Source organism: Cynoglossus semilaevis, chromosome 11, assembly GCF_000523025.1.
Source record: "Cynoglossus semilaevis isolate Cse_v1.0 chromosome 11, Cse_v1.0, whole genome shotgun sequence".
In the NCBI taxonomy this organism is placed as follows: domain Eukaryota; kingdom Metazoa; phylum Chordata; class Actinopteri; order Pleuronectiformes; family Cynoglossidae; genus Cynoglossus; species Cynoglossus semilaevis.
Genome location: NC_024317.1, coordinates 14,177,059 through 14,197,611, shown reverse-complemented (window position 1 = coordinate 14,197,611; position 20,553 = coordinate 14,177,059). Strand labels below are relative to the sequence as shown.

General features: G+C 42.6%; 2 protein-coding genes across 15 annotated transcripts in view; one reads left to right on the top strand and one right to left on the bottom strand.

The window, feature by feature from the left end:
• Nucleotides 1–924: 924 nt before the first annotated feature.
• Nucleotides 925–20,553, bottom strand: part of cdk18 (cyclin dependent kinase 18) — a 27,956-nt gene continuing 8,327 nt past the window's right edge. For 13 of the 14 annotated variants that reach the window (XM_025060132.1, XM_025060133.1, XM_025060131.1 and 10 more), the window contains 15 exons: nucleotides 13,053–13,188; nucleotides 9,938–10,074; nucleotides 9,063–9,194; nucleotides 8,260–8,316; nucleotides 7,109–7,223; nucleotides 6,056–6,150; nucleotides 5,901–5,963; nucleotides 5,677–5,800; nucleotides 5,078–5,198; nucleotides 4,497–4,594; nucleotides 4,299–4,404; nucleotides 3,854–3,896; nucleotides 3,676–3,766; nucleotides 2,862–2,939; nucleotides 925–2,041 (listed from right to left, as the gene is read on the bottom strand). In XM_025060132.1, coding sequence (XP_024915900.1) covers nucleotides 2,007–2,041; nucleotides 2,862–2,939; nucleotides 3,676–3,766; nucleotides 3,854–3,896; nucleotides 4,299–4,404; nucleotides 4,497–4,594; nucleotides 5,078–5,198; nucleotides 5,677–5,800; nucleotides 5,901–5,963; nucleotides 6,056–6,150; nucleotides 7,109–7,223; nucleotides 8,260–8,316; nucleotides 9,063–9,194; nucleotides 9,938–10,074; nucleotides 13,053–13,170 — 1,413 coding nt within the window. In that variant the 5' untranslated portion in view covers nucleotides 13,171–13,188 and the 3' untranslated portion in view covers nucleotides 925–2,006. Of the gene's footprint in view, nucleotides 2,042–2,861; nucleotides 2,940–3,675; nucleotides 3,767–3,853; nucleotides 3,897–4,298; nucleotides 4,405–4,496; nucleotides 4,595–5,077; nucleotides 5,199–5,676; nucleotides 5,801–5,900; nucleotides 5,964–6,055; nucleotides 6,151–7,108; nucleotides 7,224–8,259; nucleotides 8,317–9,062; nucleotides 9,195–9,937; nucleotides 10,075–13,052; nucleotides 13,189–13,735; nucleotides 14,078–20,553 lie in introns of those variants that run through there. The other variant, XM_025060145.1, reaches the window with a different exon arrangement.
• On the top strand, nucleotides 15,141–17,380 carry LOC103386493 (dynein regulatory complex subunit 2-like). The gene has a single exon (XM_008320787.2). The coding sequence runs from the start codon at nucleotides 15,238–15,240 to the stop codon at nucleotides 16,489–16,491; it is 1,254 nt and encodes a 417-aa protein (XP_008319009.1). The 5' UTR covers nucleotides 15,141–15,237; the 3' UTR covers nucleotides 16,492–17,380.

Here is a 20,553-nt window from a genome sequence, read left to right as displayed (position 1 = left end):
GGTGAGTAATTATGCCGACAGGTTGAACTAGAGCAGGGCTGGAGAACCTGATTTCAGAGGTGATGTGTTTGGCATCATCGTTACACTCACACTCATTCATGTTCAGAGACAGTACCAGGATCACACACAGCTCAGACACAGAGGGGAGGGAGCGGGCTTCAGAGGACACTTCTGGTTTGTGCAAAAGGACATTTAAAATGTAAGATTTATAACAGCTTATTTACAGACACTGAGCAAACGCCTCCTACAGTTCACCACTGGAAACTACAGCTCAATAGAGGTTCTTCACGAGTTAAAATATCATGCACAGTTTACTAAGGCAACTTCAAGAACAGAGCACCACAACCACACACTGCGCACACACACTGACACACACCACACACAGTTGCAGTACAGAGGCAAACCTGTCAATGTGATTCATTCCAGTTCCCATGTTAAAATCACGAAGAGTGTGTCAGGAGTGTGTGTGTGTTTGCTACTGTTTTTGTGTTATTTACTACACCAATCATCCAGCCGAAGTCTATCACCGTTAAGATTAACTGGCTAACCCTGAAGCTCAGGCGTCATATTTGACCTGACATTGAGGTCGTCAGGGTCTCCTGTTGTTGGGTTCAAAGGTTGGCTGCCTTTAAACCATCTTCAGAACTTTGTTAAAACACCAGTAGTGTGGTCTACATAACTCCAGTGCTAACTGCTGGTGTCATGGGAAATAAAACAATGAGAGAATATTTTAGACACAGTAGAGCTGAGGAGGAGACTCATGAGTAGAGGAGGAGCAAACGCCTCCTTTTGGCTCCTGCCCCTGATTTGCAGAGATCAAAAGAGAATTCCAGGAGAAAAAAAAAACAAAAAAACCCACAGGAACAATCTGTACTTTTGTAACGGCACAAGTCCATTGTTGAGAAGAAAAATATATATAAATAAATAAATAAAAAAATAAAATGACCTTCAGGCTACATAGTTGTTAGTGGTGTCTCCTACACACAGACAGACTGACAGTATTTACCCCGACAACAATAAACATATTAACACTCATTAGACAGACCTGGGCTCAATAATCTGTTGGTTTATAAGAAACTGATGCTGCTTCCTGTACAACTGGTAGTCCTCATCACCAGTGGTTCTAAAAGTGCTTTTTACCTGTCTCCCCCAGTACCACCAGTATGTGCAAGAAGAGAATTTGTTACTATCAGACTTTCAGACTTTGCTCTGGCAAACTATCAGACGGTGTACATGTCGGACAAAGACACACCGTACAGTAGAGTAATACTGAGTACAGGTGCTTCCATTCAGTCCTGAAGTAAACACACGTAGACTGGCTCCTGATTCGCAATTTTCTCCTGGACACTAACCGTTTGCATTGTTTTTTGGGGCCCTCGTATTAAGTAGATTTATGATTTTCCCAACATAATTTAAAAAAATCCCCCCAACTACCACCAGGAGGAGCCCGAGTACCCTCAGTGATATACGTAGGTGAGTTTGAGAACCACTAATGTAGATTGTTTTTTTTCCTCTGTCATAATTCCTAAAATAATCCAGAGAAGCCCGTGGTGGAGTGGCTTAAACTGCTCATGATTTCATTTGCAGGTAAAATAAGACTAACAGTTGGTCTGTTGACCCACAGTAGAACCATTTTCCCACAAACTGTGATTTATGTCAAGCCCCTTTAAAACTCCCTGTGGCCCCAGCATCTGTGGGCAGGACTGGACCTCACAGCTGTATAAGAGTCTCACCAGTTTCTTATAAACACTACTGTCTAATGTGTGTTTGGACACCAACTGTGTTCTGGTCCATTAGTCTGAATGGACCAAGATACAGTCGTCCTCTCGCTCTGTGTGTGTGTGTGTGTGTGTGTGTGTGTGTGCAGGAATGTCCATATGATCAGAATATTTGATTGGTCAGATGTGTCCATGAATGACTGTGACCGTGGAGTGTGCTGATGAGTGTTAGTATCTCTCTCTCTCTCTCTCTCTCGCTCTGTCGCTCTCTCTTTCATTACAGGAAGTTCAGAAGATACTTTGCCTTCGGTTCTTTCCTCGAGCTGGTGACAAAGGGACAGAACAGTCAAATTAAACTGCAGTTCTCACAGGTGACAGACAGGCAGTAATAAAAACAATCCCATCATAAACTCTCTGTCTGTGTGTGTGGGTGCTTCAACCTCAGGTTAGCAGCCCAGCCTGCGTCAGAGCAGCCTGACTGAGATCAGGACAGTGAAAGGACAGTCAAACGGATTGTTCAGGACTGTTGACTGACTAATACTGATGTTCTACAACACACGGCCAAGATGAACAGTAATAACTGAAATACACCAACTCTATAAAAGGAGTTTTTTATGGACATTTGTCCAGAATAATTCCATCATTTGGATTATTCACAGGGGAGAAACACTGACATCTACCTGCTGATGGTGATCTGTCTGTTCTGTCTTGTCATATTTAGGAATGCTAAATAATAAATTCTCCTGATAATATGTATTTATGAGTATATATATATGTATCTACAGTTAGATATAGTTTTCAAATGAAGAGCTCATTAGAGAGAGGTGAAGAACAGTAACTAGTTGATCAGAGAGACCTTTGTAATTCTATTTATTTCACAGTTATGAAACAGTTGTGACTGGACTAATTAGCAGGTTCATGTACTGGGCCTTTGGCATTTCAGGTGCTGTGGTCAGGAAGAAAACAGCAGCAGGATTGAACCACGAGACAAGAGAGAACGTGGACAAAACCACATACTTCTCTCCTCATTAAATGGTCCAGGACCCAGTGACGGTTATGTGATAACCATATATATATATATATATATATATATGTGTGTACGGGTGAGAGAGAGAGAGAGAGAGAGAGAGACAGATGACTCACTCAAAGGCTGGAACAAGGAGCTGCGGTGACCCGGGTCCTTCTGGAGCTGCACCTCTCTGAGGGAAAACACAGACGCAGCTGAAAGAGAAGAAGGCGGAGACAAACCATTGAGATCCTGGTAACACGCCACGCAGCATTATGTAGAGAAATATGAAAATTCAAGGCAGATGACATTAAATATATATATAAATAAACAACCAACGATTGGATAATTAGAGCAGCTTCCAGTATATTGGAGACCAGAGGTTTTCAAAGTCTCACTCCAGTAACCGTCAATGTCCAACATCCAATAATCGTGGTCATTCTTCCTCTGTTCCTACTGCAGTAGTGGAGTTATTCTCCATTGTCACTGTACCTGGAACAAATCCATCCCTTCATTCTCATCTATCTTAGAAAGTTCATTCCACCTGCCGTGACGGCCTCTGGCGCCCCCTAGAGGGAGGCATGCCCCCCACTTTAGACTTCAGTATATGATTTAGCAGGACAGTGGGCTTAGTGTGTGGTTGCCGGTTTGACTCCGGCCCACGGCAGGGCTGTGGTGTGTTGAGGAAACAGAAACGGTGTAGTGCAGCCTGCAGATCTGATGGGTTCAATGCAGAGGTCAGAGGGTTTTGTTTTGCATGTGAGAGAGTGTGTGTATATGTTCAACAAAGAATATGAACTCCATCTTCTTCTTCTACTGTGATAATAAAAGCAGCAGAACTCCATGACAAATTGACAGTGTGACACTAAACACTGCAATCACAGTGATACAGTATGTGGACTGAACACATCTGAGGGACATAAGTGCATGCACCGTGCAAGTGTGTCTTACTGTCTGCCAAATTGTGAATGTTCTCCCCCAGAGTTTGGAAGTACTGGTGTCGAAGAGCGCCTTCAGATGAAGTTCTGCTCCTGGTGTCGTACTGCAATCAAGGAACAACAGTAGCTGATTAGACCAACCAATCAGGACTCAGTCCACACTAGGTCACTGTGGGTTTTTCATGTCTTACCAGCAGCAGAGCAGAGAGCAGGTCAATGCCCTCTGTGTCCAACCTGGTGGAGACAGGAGGAAAAAAAGAGACAATATAATTTGTCTCCTGATTAAAGGGCTTGGACACCGGTACCAGTGATGTCCCTGATGTCTCTGTTAAGAAGGACATCTTGCGCATTATCACACAGGGGGTCTCCAGTCTTTTTCCCAAAGTGACTACTATAGAAACATACAGCCTTATCAAACTAGTCCCATAGTTGATCAGGTTTAATTAGTCTTTCAGAAAATGTCAATTGAACTGTAGATGTTTGCAGTTTCGTCATCAGTCCTGTGAGGATCAGACATTTAACACTAACGTAGCTTCTGCTGTTATTAAAACTTTTAAAAATTCCTCGGAGCATCCTGTCTCTCACACAACAATGAACACAGAAGAAGAAGAATACATGAGTGTTTTTAGTTTGTACCTGGGCACATGGTTGATCAGAGCCTGAGGTCTGTACTGAGGAAAGAGGTACGACCTAAACTCCTCATGAGTGCTGATCCCAGGCCAGCTGTCCTCTGTGGGCGTGCCTGAGGACGAGGACAATGAGCACAGTCATCACAGATTCATCCAAGATGAAGCTCTGAGATGTTGTCATTTGATTTTGCTGCTGTTCTTCTACCTATGAGTCTAAAAATGAGGTGCAGCTCCTCCTTCACCGTGGCACCAGGAAACATGGGACGACCTGTGGCCATCTCATACAGGATGCAGCCCACACCCCTGCAGGAAGGTTGGAGGAGAGTGAGGCCTGACATGTTCAGACTGTAGGTGAGCTCTCTGTTTGACCTCTGATTTGAAAACCACCTGAACATTAGACTGTGAGTGACTGAGGCCACACTGCTGAAGGGGGAGGAACTGGGCTTCACCGCTGACGTTTGTCATTTAACATTTAATTTACCAGTCACAACATCACACACTGAGAAAACCTCTGGGCTGTTAACCTTTGACCTTGAACTACTTCATACACTGCTGAAATAAAGAAAACATTTACGTCTGTCAATTTCCTGTATTTCTCCCCCCCTTCGTCTCCTCCTCTCTTCATGGCTCACATCCCCTCTACCGCCTCGACTCCTTCAACCTACCACCCTCCTCACTTGTCTTTGTCCAGCTGACCTCCACCTCTCCACCCACTGAAGCACCAACTATTAGAATGATCAATTTAACCTCTCCACCACCGTTGAGGCTGAGGGGGAGGAAACTCACCACATGTCGATGGGTGTGGAATATTCTGTGGAGCCCAGCAGGACGTCAGGGGGTCTGTACCATAGGGTCACCACCTCATTGGAGTAGGTCTTCGTGGGGACGGACTTTGCTCTGGCAAGGCCTGAGGAGACATATGAAGGCTGTGAGCCTTTGAAAACAGCAGTATGATTTTGTGAGTTTGTTAAGCTGGATATTTAACCACTTTGGTTTAATTGAAAAGACATTGAAGCTGATTATATGAGTGTGTGTTACTCCATCACCTCACCTGAGAACAAGCATTTTGATGTTTTTTCTTCAGCTAAAACCTTTGACTAAACAAACTAAAGGAATTTAATTGCTGCACCCACTGTTAACAAAAATGGGGAAACTTGGAGAGAAGGGCTCGGTTGCTAGGATACAGAAAAAAAAAGGCTTTGAAATAATAGAGATAAGAGACAGAGGGTAAGAGGAGTGAGAACGTCTTCAGAGGAAGTGACTCTAGTTGGAAACATCCCAGTGTATTATAAGACACCCAGGCATGTACTGCACAGTACACACTGTGTACAGAAAGTGTGTGGTTGGTAGTGAGTTCTGAATGTGCGAAGGAACTGTTCTTCTACCAAAGTCAGCCAGCTTCAGTTCTCCTTTGTCATTGATGAGCAGGTTCTGGGGCTTCAGGTCTCTGTGGAGGATTTTCCTCTTGTGGCAGTAGGACAGACCCCGGAGAAGCTGGAACATGAAGATCTGCAGGAAAACATCAACATTCAATCTGCTGTGTGCTGTGACCTTTGACCCTCCTGGACAAACATGTGCTTTTTTTTTGGTTCCAGTAACTGGACCTCACCTTCACGTTGTGCATGCTCATGAGATTCCCACAGTTATCCAGGTACTGTTTGAGGTCACTGTCCTGGAAGACAAAATAGTTGGAAGACAACTTTGACACTGATCTGATCAGCTACGATGCAGTTTGTCTTTGACATGGATGTCTCCGTCACTCACGAGATACTCGAACACTAGAGTGAGGCAGCGGTCGGTGTGGATGATGTCATGTAGCGTCACAATGTTGGCGTGCTTCAGGTTCTTCAGCAGAGACACTGTGGACGAAGACGGACAATGTTTTTAAAATCACAGCAGCAGCAGCTGTGTTGTGTCCTCACAACATGACAACAGTGTTAAAGATGCAGAGATGTTTAAACTCCACAGCATGGAGGAGGATTTAACACACACAGTAAATACATAAACACTCCTGACGACCAGCTGCTGCTTCTGTTTTAGACCAATAGTAGCTGCTATAAAAATACACTGTGTTAAAAACACAAATATTCATGTTTATTAATAGGCCGAAAAACAATGTTTGTGTTAATTACAGATACACTAATGTAGGTAATCATTTCTTAACTTGCCCAGTCCTAATATATTTAATGAAGGATGATGACAATGTTAACACTGAAAACTTTAAATATAATAAATAATATATCAATACACTTTACAAATACAACAGCAAAACCTTTAGGATGAAGGAAACAAAATGTTGTGTATGAAAAAATATATGAGTGCATTTTAGTAACCACACCTCAACTGACAGAACTGTGGAAAGGTTTTAGGCAGGTGTGAACATTTACGTCTGCCTTTTTTAAAAAGGTGTTTTTAGTGGAGAGATGTGGAGAAAACAGAAGATCATTCACAACAACATTAAAGGTTTTCCAGGCATTTTATATGACTTTATGAATAAAGATTTAAATGTGGTTTTAGCTCAGTCCTTGTAGGGGATTGGGCTATAACCAAACTAAGAGATCACAAGTGGGGGGTGGGGGGGCACCTCCCTGTTGCTGGGAAACAGGCTGTGGTTGAACATGTTCTTCTCTTCATTCTACTTCAAATATTTGTAAAATATTTTACAGATAAAGTTGATGGAAACTTCAGCAGCACTGAAAAACCAGACCAAAAAACCAGTCTGATGTCTGGAGGTCTCATTCAAATACTGGCTGGTTTTAAAGTAGCTTTTTTAATCTACCCGAGTGACGTGTGTGTGATGTGTGTGTGTGTGTTTACCCTCTCTGATTGCTGTGCACGGTGCTCCCTCCTCGTGCTCCAGTCGGATCTCCTTCAGTGCCACCAGGTTCTCTGTCAGTTTACTGCGCCCTTTGAAAACTGTGGCGTATGTCCCCTGAAGTTAGAAAACACACACACACGTAAGCAACGGTCGTGTATATTTCATGTTTTCAGACCTCAGACCTGGTCTCATACAGTACCTGCAGTAATGACCAGACTACAGACTACATCAGGCTGGACATTCTACACTCAGCTCTGGACAAACATCACTTTACTTATAACAAAAGTCTAATTCATGTTCAACTGTTTTAAAGCGCCAACCTGCAGCTGGATATGTAGTTAATATTTATAGTACTGCAGTAATATTTCCAGGTCATGTGGTGATACTTGAGTGCAGCCTACCACAGTCAGGAGACTGGATTCATTCATTTCCTCCAGAGTTTCTCACAAATGTGACCAAACTTGTGATTCTGTCCTTATCAGTCTGACCGTCCATGAACAGTCCCTATTGGATAATCTCAGAGAATCAACAAGTGTCTGTTCAGCTGATGCCTTCAAACGTATCTCCTTAATCTTTATTAAAAAACAACAACCTGTCCCCAGGCACCAGCAGCTGAGACGTGTGACTCAGTAATCAGTTCTGTGTTTCTTAAGGACAGATGACTGGACTATCTGCAGACTTCATGGCTCTGTTTATCTCACTTCACGCTGCAGGTCTCAGCACATGCTGCAGACGTACATTTTCCCACTCACTCCATTTGTAAGCAGCAGGACTCGGGTATAACTACAGTTAAACTGAGGATACAAACAGAGCCAGTGTGTGTGTGTGTGTGTGTGTGTTTACACTCTGACAGGTTCTCTGGTCCCTGAGAGCTTTGACTCACAGTCACACAAACAAATGTTATTAAGACTCACACCTCCAGCAGGCTTTGGTCAGAGCAGGTGAGTCACTGCAGAAATATCAGGTTTATTTCAGGTTTTTCAGTCTTTTGGGTGAATTCAACTCATGTTTTTCATCTGTCTACTACAGTCACAGTTTAGTACTACTGTAGACTGGATACACTGTTGGTCTGTACCAGGACTGTTGTAGCTAATGTTAGCGCTGGTGTCTACAAAGATGCAGATGTTTGTAGAAGTTGATGGGAACCTACCTCACCAAGTTTCCCAAGCTTCACATATGTCTCCAGTTTCCCAAAGCCAATGTCAGACTAGAGGTAAACAACAGAACAGCAAGACAGATTACACCTTACTTAGATTACATGTTATATCTGGTAGAATATTCTACTATTATGTCAAATATTATATGATGAATGATTAGATCTAAAAACAGGAATAACATCACAACAGCAGTAAAAAGGAACCATGTCGCAGCCGCAGACACCGTGGCTTTTCTTTGAAAAGATGATGCACTAAGAACCTGTCTCTCTACAAACTCAGTATAAGTCTCTGAATCAGTGCCATTAACACATTTGATAAACATCCTTAATGTCATGTCAAATACTGCTGGACATAAACCTCTGTTTGCTAACTGTCTGGAGGACAGTAGATAAAAAATGTCCAACATTTATTCTCATCATCTGACTGTTCTACTGCTCATTAGCTCGAAAAGCCACGGTGTCAACGCATCAAGACTTTATCGCTTTGATTTCTTTACTGTTCCTGTAAAATGTTAAATAAAAAGAATCAACTTCATTGTTCATTGTATCCGAATAAACACTCTCTATCAAACCCATTCCTAAGGAGTGGTCAGTGATCCTCTGAACCACTGGGTCTCAGGCCTCTCTCACAAAAACATGATCTGTTCTTGTTTACAAAGAACACACAGGAGGTTCATGGTCCTGTTACGTCTCACCCCAAACTTCAACTCTTAGCCTCACGTCTGAGATTGTTTGACATATGTTTAGTTGGTATCAAGACCTGGTGTTTAGATTAATACAGTTGAGAGAAAACTAACCAGTGATGCACGACGGGACATTCGACTGAGAGGTTTGCAGAGAGGTGAGTTTTCATTCTCCAGCTGCAGTTTCTGGAGAAACTCTGGAGGCAGACGGATGTCCATGGGCAAAGACATGCGCTTACTGACATCCTGCAGAAGTCAACAGACAGAGGAGTGAGCTCTCTTCAACCAGACTGCTTAACAGAAACAATTAGGGGTGTGTATTGGCAAGCTGGGGATACCATACGCATCATAGTTACAGAGGCAATGATACAATATTATTATATTATATTATAATATGTTTGAGATGGTGGAGATGGAGATGGTTGGAATAACAGTAGAGGAGGGAGGGAATGCTTTGAGGTGCTTTACACCTGAACACACACAGTCTTTAAGAGTCAGCACGTCTGACTGGTGGCTTTTTCACAGAGAAAGGAAAGGGTGGAAAAGACAGTAGAGAAGATGAGGAGACAAAAGATTGTAACCTTTGACAAAAGAAAAGTGTATTTTAGGTTAAGTTATTGAATACTCTAATTAATAGTTTAACCTTTATTTGACACAGGGAATATAAACTGTGCTGTTCTGTCAGAACAAAGTACAGACCAGGTCATGGTTATCAGGACACACACACGGGGATATTTTATTTCTCCGCCAAAAAAGGCACGGTATTGCAAAATATGATATAGTTTATATAATAATATAAACAAGAGTACTACAATTAAAGAGTTTATAGGACATATCAACAGCAGTGAGTTTGAAAACAGACGGCAGCAACAGTGGCACGGCAAAGCAGCAGCTGAATGAAAATACAAAGTACAGACCTAAAAAAAAAACAAATCTGTTCCTGTTGAGAGAGAATTAGAGAAATGCACAAAAGAAACTTTTTTTTTTACCTCCATTGAGAAACGTCTGTGCTGGGCTTTGCTACTGAAGTGTAGGTGAGACGGAGACTCGGCTGCAGGTGTAGTTGCTTCAGGGCTTACTGGACTGGTATCATGAGATGGAGGGCCCAGTCTGTCTGGGGTCAGACCTGAGAACGCAGAGAAAACAAAGCAGTTCTAACAACAGACTAGACTGGTGCAATGGTAATGTTATGGCTATGAACTGGACACTGCTGTTTGGTGGAATAGTCTTCATTAACGTATACATTAGCATTAACATTGGTTGTTAAATGTTCTCACCATTTCTAATCAGTCAAAAGAACCTTTAGTGTGTCCATAGAATTTTGGACCTAGGTCTCACTGGTTTCTTTTATTTAGGGCCCTATCAAAAAAGTTTGGTTTCCATTTAAATTTTTTGGAATACGTTTTTTTTTTTTTATTACCTTTTACTCTATTTTATGACCACATGGGTGTGACAATATAAACAACACATTTTCTTAAATGGAAAAACTGTGCAAACCACAAGCCGATCAGTTGTGTAACTAAATATGCTAGAGACTGCTAATGCACCAATGAAAACTGTGATTTGTGGAAATATTAGGACACACAGACTCACATTGTATTGTATCATGAGCGTTCTGGCCTTCTAAATCTCTCATTTTCGCATGACACATTCACCGTCTGCAGGGGTGGCTACACAATTGAACACTCCGGGAACATTTCCCTCTTTGTAACTAATGAAAATACACTCGTGTGAGTCAGTTTGGTTTCATTTGTATAAAAAAATAATAGAAAATGGAAAAATAATATTTATAGCCCACAGACAGAAAATTGCAGTCATTAAAGTAGCCAAGCGGACTTAATTGTGTGCTCGGCTGTACGGAGGGCAGCCAGCGTCTGTAGAAAGCCCTTCTGACACTCTGCCTATGACACTTAAAAAACAAAGTTAACATGGTGTGTTTTTCAACTCTTACTCCGTAGTCGAGCTGTATTAAAAACTAATTTGTATTAACAACAATTGTTCACATCCCTTTGTTTGGCTTTGAGATGATGGTGATCATCGCTGCGGAGGAGATCAGATGTGACGCTGAGTGAAAGTGTTACACTGAGCTGTTTGAAGAGTTCACTTTCATCTCAAACTGTAAAGTGAGACGAGTGTTTGATCCAGGTCCTGGGTCTAATGAGTTCAACTACAACTGCACTATAGTCTCCAGTTACACTGCTGTGTGTGTGTGTGTGTGTGTGTGTGGGTTGAAGCATTAATCGCCTAAAGTCCTTGTTTCCATGGGGACAATGGCTGATAAGTAATGCAGACATGGAGTTTCCTCCTCTATGTCTTTTAGACACATGTGTATACCATATACACACACACACACACACACACACACGCACACACACACACACGTATGCTCTGTTTGGTAATACAGTCAGACATTCAACGGTATCTGATCATTAAACTGGCAGTGACACTAAAACAGAGCTGGAACACTGAGAGAAAATGAAAAGTGACCACTGCTCTGCAAAACCTGAGAAGAAGAAAGCCTTTATCTGTGTGTGTGTGTGTGTGTGTGTGTCACACTTAGTGACAATACACATGAAATGACAGCCAGTTTGTTTGTCATTTGAATATCACAGCTACAGCACTTCTATGAACTGCCGATGCTAATGAGGGTCAGCACAGGCCAAAAAGGACACACACACACACACACACACACACATTATCAAGCACATGCACAGACACCTCGTTTCCCTCACCTCAGCCATTACAAAGATATACCTAATCCTAATCCTTACTCTGATTAATCTGACCCCAATTGTGGTCCTGAAAACTAACTAAATCTTGAACAACTATAGTATTTCTACACTGTCCACGTAAGTATGGTTACACCAACACACACACACACACACACACAGTAGACGGTTGTTGAGCAGTATGGGTCAAAGCCTGCTTCCCATCTTGTTAGAAAAGGACAATCCAATGTGTCACCACATGATGTTGTCGTAACATTTCAATCTGAAATTGTGATTAAAGAGAGAGAGAAAAAACCCCAGTGGGGAATATAACAGTGTGGAACTGTTGTCCACAGTGCACCTGTCTGTGGAGGTGGAACAAACCAGCCACGGACCTCTGAGTCTAAAACAAATATCCTGTGACCACAAACAACAACAACCTGGCTGTGAAACACTGTTAGTCATCGGGCCTCCGTACATGACCTGATCCAAACATTGTAATCCACCAGAATATAAGCCCACTGATCCCCTGTGACTGAGCAGCAGCCTGTGGTACCAGACATAACAGGAAAACACTAATTAATTGGTGCAGGTCGGTCGCAGACACCAAAGGACGGAGGAAGAAAAGAGTGATGTAAATAACCCAAGAACAGGTTTGTGTTCTGTTACAGAACCTGTTTATTTGTTCAAGAGTCAGTTAAAGATTAGAAGATGCCGGAATCTGAGCCTGGTTTATAAACAGGTGAACAATTGGATGTTTCTATTTTTCTTTTTTGTTCTCAGTTTCACTCTGACGTTCAACTAAACCATAGCTAAACTAAACATCTAACACCACTTTTCATGACAGTGATCTGAAAATGTTAGGGTGGATTCACTGGAAGGAGACGTAGGACAGTTATTTAACCATCACAGTTTCAGTTGTGTTCAATGACTCTTGATGTGGACACTTTTCAGACATTCTACCTTTTTGTCCTTTTTTTTAAATTTAGTTTAATTTGCAGTCAGCACTGTGTCAACTCTGACACCATTAGATACTGACACCTGCTGCAGCAGTTGTTTTTTGTATTATTATTTCTTGGAGAATAATGGGTTTTTTATACTTTACATATTATATCTAGTTTGTTATTTTTCTAGAAGCAAGGGTTGAATAAACTTTACTGTAACCTAACCTCAAACTCTTGTCTCAACCTGTCCAACACAATCTAATTAGGTCTAATTTGCTTTTGCCACATGTAAATAGATTAATAAAGTATTCAGTCTGATATAATCCAAACATTACAATATAATCTTATCTGAACCAATTGAATCTAATCTAACCTAGTCTACTCTAATTTAACATTGTCCCAGACCGTCATGTCAGTCTAGAGGACACAGATGGTACTGCAGGTGCTCCTACCGTGAGCGTGTTGACTGTTGAAGTGGTTGATCTGCTCGGTGAACTCGTTCTCATCAATGGTCTCAGTGCGAGGAACAGACAGAGAGAAGCGCCTTTTAAAGTTCTTCATCTTGTTCATGATGCTAGGAAGCAGACACTGGAAGAGAGGCAACAGAGAGAGCATATGTTATACATGTGTATATGACAGAATGTTTGAGCAATGGATTCACACCAGACAAGCAGCAGCTTCACGTTTCCACAATCTGTTTTATAGGAAATGCTTCACGAAGCAACAAAGCCAAACCAAGAACAAGTCATGGTTTTAAAGCTAAACCCTCCAAAAATAAATCTTCTGATGTGCAGAACATTGAGGACAGACGGCACCAAATCAAAGATTCTAATTTGAAAGTACATGAGCGTGAGCAGTTTCCTGACAGATCTTCATGTGTAGCTCAAAACAAAGACTGTGTGATGCGATAATGAGGCAGAAAACAGCAGGAAACTGGTGATCAAAGGACTTTCTATCTGCCTGTTACACAATCACAGACAACCCAACTAGTTAACTTCTCCATCTAATTCTTTTTCCTTAGCTCCCTGGTCTGGTGGCTTCATAACCTCTGCTCCTGGGGTCTCCATGTTCACTTTAGTGTCACAGATCTGACCGTGTGTTTGCTCATTACTGTGAAAGTCCAACACATGTCTACCTTGGCTTCAACTACAGCAGGGCTCCCACCTGTGGTCGGCCGCCTCAGCTGCCCATCAGGAGATCTTCCCACTGTTTGCTTCAGGGTGTGTCGCTAAAATGGTCTCCTCTGAACTGAACCTGGTCCACATGCAGTGGTGGTACGGTGTACTCTGTACTCTCCATCCTATCCCTCATTAATTCGATGATTAGCTTCGCAGAAATGTAGCCCCAAACTTGGAAGATACCTCCACTGTTCTTCACTGATACCTGTAGAGACACATTATTCTTCTGTTCCCCCAACTCTAGGGCTTCTCACCTTGGTCCACAGTTTGAACGACCACAGCTGTAGTGTGTTTACATATGTGAACAGAAAGATGTACAGAAAGAAAAAGTCTGAGGCACTGGGTGAACTGATAAACAATGTGTCTGAGGCACTGGGTGAACTGATAAACTGTAGTGAACTGAGGAGGGTCTTGTAGGTGTCAGGAGACAGGACATGTGTGACCTGGATGAATGGATGAATGGATGAACAAAGGGACATGGACGCCCAGGAACCACCCATTCACCCATACACACTGGAATAAAGCCCACATTTTACCATACAACAACTATGGTCGACCCAAAGGAGTCTGAACAGTAACAAAATGTGATGTTCACAAAAGTCGAAGAGCTAAGAGAAAACCAATTATGTCTTTCTGAGACATAGAGAAGTGTGGGGGCGGCAGCCATAAACTGAAGAATGAGTGAGAGAGCAGCCAAAAAAGCAACTTTGTTAATGAGTAATCCTCAGATTAGTGCAGGGAAAGAAAAGCTTTTCAGTTTACATGAGCCCAAGAATGTCTGAGTGCAGGAAAGAACACTTCTTTGGTGCTGCTACTTAAACACCCAGGTATTTAGATGAAGAAATCAAAACATCTTACACATCTAACAAACACCTCAGCAGCAAGAATTAAGAGTAAAACGCTTGTTAACTACTGTTCAAGAATATCTGAAAGTGTAGGTTCAAATAAACTGACCCTCAGAAATGCACCATAACTGTTTATGACATAAAGGAGCCCAGACATGTTTCTATGAAAAGACAATCAATGGAACCAGGCTCCGTGTGGAGCTGGTGTTATTGTGGTAATGACTTTTGCAATGACAGAAAAGGTGGCGGTTGTGGGGGCAGACTCCCCTCGGTGTCTCTGCAGGGGTGAGTGATACTGTGCATTGTGTAGTAAAAAGAAGAGGAAAAAAAAGCCTTGCTACAGTAAATAGAGAGGCTTTAACACCAAAACCTCTTTACTGAAAAGTGTTCATATATATCATATCATCATATCATATATAGACATATATATATATATATACACACACATATATATATAGAATCCTTTGAATAAAAGGCATTTAATGGTGAGATCATCATGTCATCATCACTTTGAAGTTACAGAAAGAGGGGGCAGCAGTCGGTTGAAGAAAATAAAGAATTAGAAAGATGTTGAAGGCACTAGTGGTTGACAAACATAAATAACACAATTAAAAATGGAGAAGAAAGAAGACCCTACTCCTCTCACCGAGACTGAGAAGTTGCAGTTGAAGAAGAGCAGTGCATGGAAACAGCTGAAGGTCAATGAGGGCTGGAGGTTTATGTTGGGACACACTGAAGCTAACGAACTCCAAGAAGACATTGAAATCTTCAAACAGGTGTTTGAAAGGCACGTGGAGGGCTTGGATGATGTCATCAACAGTTTAGAGCGCGACCTGAATGAGGTGGAGCGTCAGTCTGCACACGTGCAACGGGTTCACCTGCACCTTTTAGAACATCTGAGCGCCATGCAGGACAAACATGTGCTGCATCTGCAGCACCAGTGGGACAACAATCTGAAGCACCTGTGCACCACCTTCCACTATGAAAGGAAGCACATGCATGAACATACTCAGCAGCGAGAGGCAAAGCTAGAGGAAGCAAAGGTCAACGTGGAGCAGGAGCACCAAAGACTCACAAAGGAAATCGACAAACTCTACAACGATAGCCTCGCCTCCTACAGGACAGCGCACGAAGCCTGGGATGATGCTCTGGTCCATGAGGGACAGGTGGCGCTGAAGGAGCAGGCTCACAAGAACTACAAGCTTCTGAAGAACCTTCGCAAGGAACAAAAGGAACTGAATGAACTGATCATGAAGAAACAGCAACACATTCAGATCACCAATGAAAAACTGGCAATGATCAAAAATGTGGAGAAACACAGGGAGAAGTTGAGGTCCATCCAGAGAAGAAACGAGTTGATGGAACGAAACCTAAAGAACTCCATCTTTGAGGTGAGGCAGAAGACCTTCAAGCTCCGTGACCAGTTGACCCAAGAACACCAGGCGGCAAAGAAACAGCTTCTAGAACTCATCATGAACAGCGATGCTGCCACCAAGAAACTGCAGATGGTGATCAACAAAGGTCAGAGAGTTCTCCGAGTCGGTAAAATGTGCTGGAAGCTGGAAAGGAAGATTGGACCCATGGGCCTGTCTTTGCCCCTGAATGAGGGGGAGGAGGGAGCGGCTAAGGAAACAGTTGATTTCACAGAGATACCTAGGGTGATGCATTCCCTCAACATCGCTCTGCTACACCGTGAATCGCTGAAGAGAGAGAGAAAGATCCTGACCAGGGAGAACGCCCAGCTGAGATACCTTCTACGTAAACAACAGGATGGAACAATCTTCAGTGAACGCTCTCTCAGTGCACAGCACACACTTCTCACCATTCCGCAATCTTCGACGAGTGCCTCTAACAGTATGAACATCTGAGAAAGCTGCGTTAAACCAAGGCCTGAAAAAGTTCAAGTTAAAATACGACCTGAGCCTCCTGGTCCTGTCTGTTCTCTGGGAAAACAACACTGGTGCTGTGTGTGTGTAAATACACACTTTAACTTGACAGACCAACTAATTGTTAAATTAGTTGACAGATACTATGTTTAAAACTACTTTTGAAACAGCCATTTTGAGGCCAAAAATACCCCAATGTTCAGTTCAATGGAAGTTTTAAAATAGATCAACCTAAAATGACACACACAGCACATCCAATACAATAACTAATACAAGTCTCCCTACGCTCTGCAAGACACCGTCAGGATGACCAGTAATGACAACAAATACAACAACTCTATGAAGAGACATTTTCACTGAGACTGGTGGAGATTTTTATGGACTCTGGATTAGTCAAATATATATACGTGTGTGTATGTGTATTAGCTGGTAGTGTGTCTGATGAAGCCCACAGCTTGAAGATCCTGTGTGGACACATGGACACTTCAGGTTGCTATGACGTCCGATCCCTGTCTATGCTTCATGCTCCTCTTTGATCTCTCCCTCTTTTAACACCACCTCCTGCTCTCATGCATATAGATCTGTCACCAAACAGTGAATAATTAAGTTAAGCTGACCTGTGAAAAGGACGCTTCAGTTTCTACAAAGAGCCACAGAGTAACAACACAGGCGATGAAGGAAAGATTTAACAACATCCACTGGTGAGGTTACATGCTGGGCTCAGACTCGTCATTCCTACTATGTTACCGTTACTAAATAATACTCAATGCATGGCTGGTTGTTTGACTCCATTTTTCCACAGCAGCTGCTGTTTATTTGAACTGGTTGATTAGCTAGGTTTCAAATATTAAAACACTTGAAATAAATAAAAACAATCTTAGAGCGAGTCTGTACACTGACAGAATGAGGAAACATGAGCAAGTAAACAACACACACACGAGTGTGTAAGGGAGGAAATTAGTCTTAGATCTTCTGTAGGTGTGTGTGTTTGTGTTTGTACTTGTGGGAAGCAGAGACCAGAAATTCAGGGTTAACAACAGAAACTATTTTTATCTGTATGAATGAAACAAGAGCACAGGAAATTAAAAATGAACTTCCCTGGGTCACTCGGTAATATTTGTTTCCTCACTGGATTGACTCTGATGTGAACAGTTAATGGTTGTAAAATTAACACAGCAAGTTCCCAAGAACAGACACATTTATACAGATCTGCTGCAAACTGAGTTCAAGGCCAATATGGTGTTCAGTCACAGTCTCCTGGTCCTGGTGCCTCAAAGGTCAGGGCTGTACCAACATGACCCATACAGCTCAAACAAATGTTGTCCTTTTGGACAGGAAACAGATCCACTGACATCAGCCATGTTAGCTTGACTGACTCTGTGACACACTATCAAACTGCCCTCTGCATTTGCCCCATGCTTCAAACAGGACAGGTGAGCTGCACCACAGAAGCGGGGGAGTTTCTGGTGCATTATGAAGCGCAAGCCATGGGATTCAAACCTCCCTCTGCAACCCTCTGATCACCAGCCCTATCCTGTCACCTCTAAGGCACGGAGAGTCGTTAGCTGGTCTGCACCTTTGAGTGTTGAGAGAAATGTGAGTTTTTCTTTTCCTGGAGCTCTGTGGCTTCGTCCAGGTCAGTGGACACAGCAGAAAATATGACACACATTTATGTATCAAACTACATGAAGCACTCAGGGAGGAGAGGACACGCTCCAGTTCAGACCTTCTTTCATCCTCTCCTTCAGCCCAGGGCTGTAGGATGAAATAAATAAAAGAATAAATGGCTGTCAGAGGCCCTGACGTGTATGTGTGGATGGGGGTGAGGNACAGCTTACTGTTTGTGACAGCAGCACAAGCTGCCACATCAAGCTGTGATCGCTAAAGGGTCAGAGGGAGACGCAGGAAGAAAAGAGGGTGAAGATAGACGTAGATCACACAGAGGGGAGACAGAGGAGGGACAGAGGGGAGACAGAGGAGGGACAGAGGAGAGACAGAGGGGAGACAGAGGAGGGACAGAGGGGAGACAGAGGAGGGACTTCACCACACACACAGTGATACAGTGCTCGTGTGTGTGTGTTGTGTTCAGTGTGTGTTCTAATGTATGCTATTATCCTGACCTTTGACCTGAGGCTACATCACTGCATGCTCCAGTAGTTAAAACAGACAGAATAGTAACACACACACACACACACACAGTGGTTTTTTATCCTAGTGTACAGTACATCTCATACCGACACTGTTTCTGACCTGCCAAAAACAGACGGACACAGGACAATCAGAAACAACACCAACAGGTAGGAAACAAATCTCAATCCTAACACCTGTTCTCTTAATAATCTAATCTAATCCAGGGGTCCCTGGGCTGCTCCATGGTCAGAGTCGTGGACCTTAGATCAACACTGTGAAGGTTTGAACCAGACACAACTATTTACATATGTGAAGGGAGCAGGAGCGACCTGTGAGTGTGAGACTGAGTCACATGTCTAATAATGGAGTGTTCATAAGCCATAGATAAAGTATAAACATGGACTCATGTCTGTTGATATAAATAACAGAGTGCTAGAGCTGTCGGGCCAGTAAATCCATAAACACAGCCTCTCTGGAAACAACTCCCTTTTCTCACCAGAGGAACTCACTTTATTTCACACTTACACTACAGCATATAAATAATTCATAATAATTCAACATTCTACTGTCTTTGAACACAACTTGATAAATACAGATTTTGTATAAGTTATTGGCATCATTTCACATTACACATCCAATATTCTGTCATCACATTCTCCCATCAGTAGGTAAAAAACAATCTCATCTTCTCTCTGTTAACGTAGCAGAATGACCATTTATTAGCTGTGTTCAGCATGTGTGCCCACCATAACTGGTGGCTGCCTGTGGTCCAGTGGTTACAGGATTGGCCATTTAATCTTTAATCTATGGCTACAGCTCATCCCAGCTGTGTTTACAGCAACAAAAACCTCCTCTGTTTATGTCCACATGTCACACTCTGGCCCTGGGTGAACAGTAGCTCCAGTGTTTGAACAGGGGCCTTGAACCAACGACAACGACAACAACAACAACAACACCAACACGCAGCCTTAACACCAGACTGTCCCGCTCTGCCCCAGGATTCTAACATCCAAACCTGACTGTTCCATAAGAACTGCAGCTGTAAAATGCAACATAACGTAACGGTGATCATTTTAATTTGATGTAAACACTGTGCAAAATCTGTTTTGTAAATAATATTGACTTGACATTTGATTTGGTTTCCTAACGTGAAGTGGTTTTCCGGTAAAACTGTTTTTCCCCTCACATGTACGGAACGGTGCAAAAGTTATAGGCAGACTCATCACCACCGATGTAAAACAGATTAATCTGTTCCTGGACCCCGGACGATTGCTTTTTCAAACTATTTCAACTGTATTTTTTGTCCAGGTTCATACACGAAACCAATACAAATAATTACGTAGCTCTAACAATGATGTTCACTTCACTTTCTCAGAATCATTGTCTCTGACCAACTGAAAAGGGGGTTGTTCGACAAATGACGTTCCACTGTATTTTAATATATAAGTTGCACCTGAGTATACATAAACCCAGCCCAGGATTTAAAAAAAGTGCAACTGATGTCCAGAAAATACAGTACTCCTTCATTCATTCAAGACTCAAACAGCAAACACTTCAAGGGTCAGAACATCCCTAACCATCCCTCACTGCTGTGGTTCTCAATGGCAAATGTCAACACTAAATACAGAGGAGGAGATGGAGATTATTCTAGGGGTGTTTGTCTGTTGATATTTCCCAAAGGTTTAGACCCACGGTCGTGCCAAACACGTCACACGCAAAAAGGCACGTCCCTAAGTGGCGTCTGTCTCTGTCTGTGTGGCGGAGCTGACATCTCATTATCTATGGCAGCTGCAGCTCCCGACCAACAACTGCTGAAAACAAGATTCAGGATAATAATGCACCAGAGGAAGAGGAAGGTGAGTGTAGTGAGAGGCACAGACTCACATCCTGGACTTCACACAGCTTCTGTCTCTC

Coding starts and splice junctions, on each gene's coding strand:
- LOC103386493 (XM_008320787.2), top strand. CDS start 15,238: ATGGAGAAGAAAGAAGACCCTACTCCTCTCACCGAGACTGAGAAGTTG.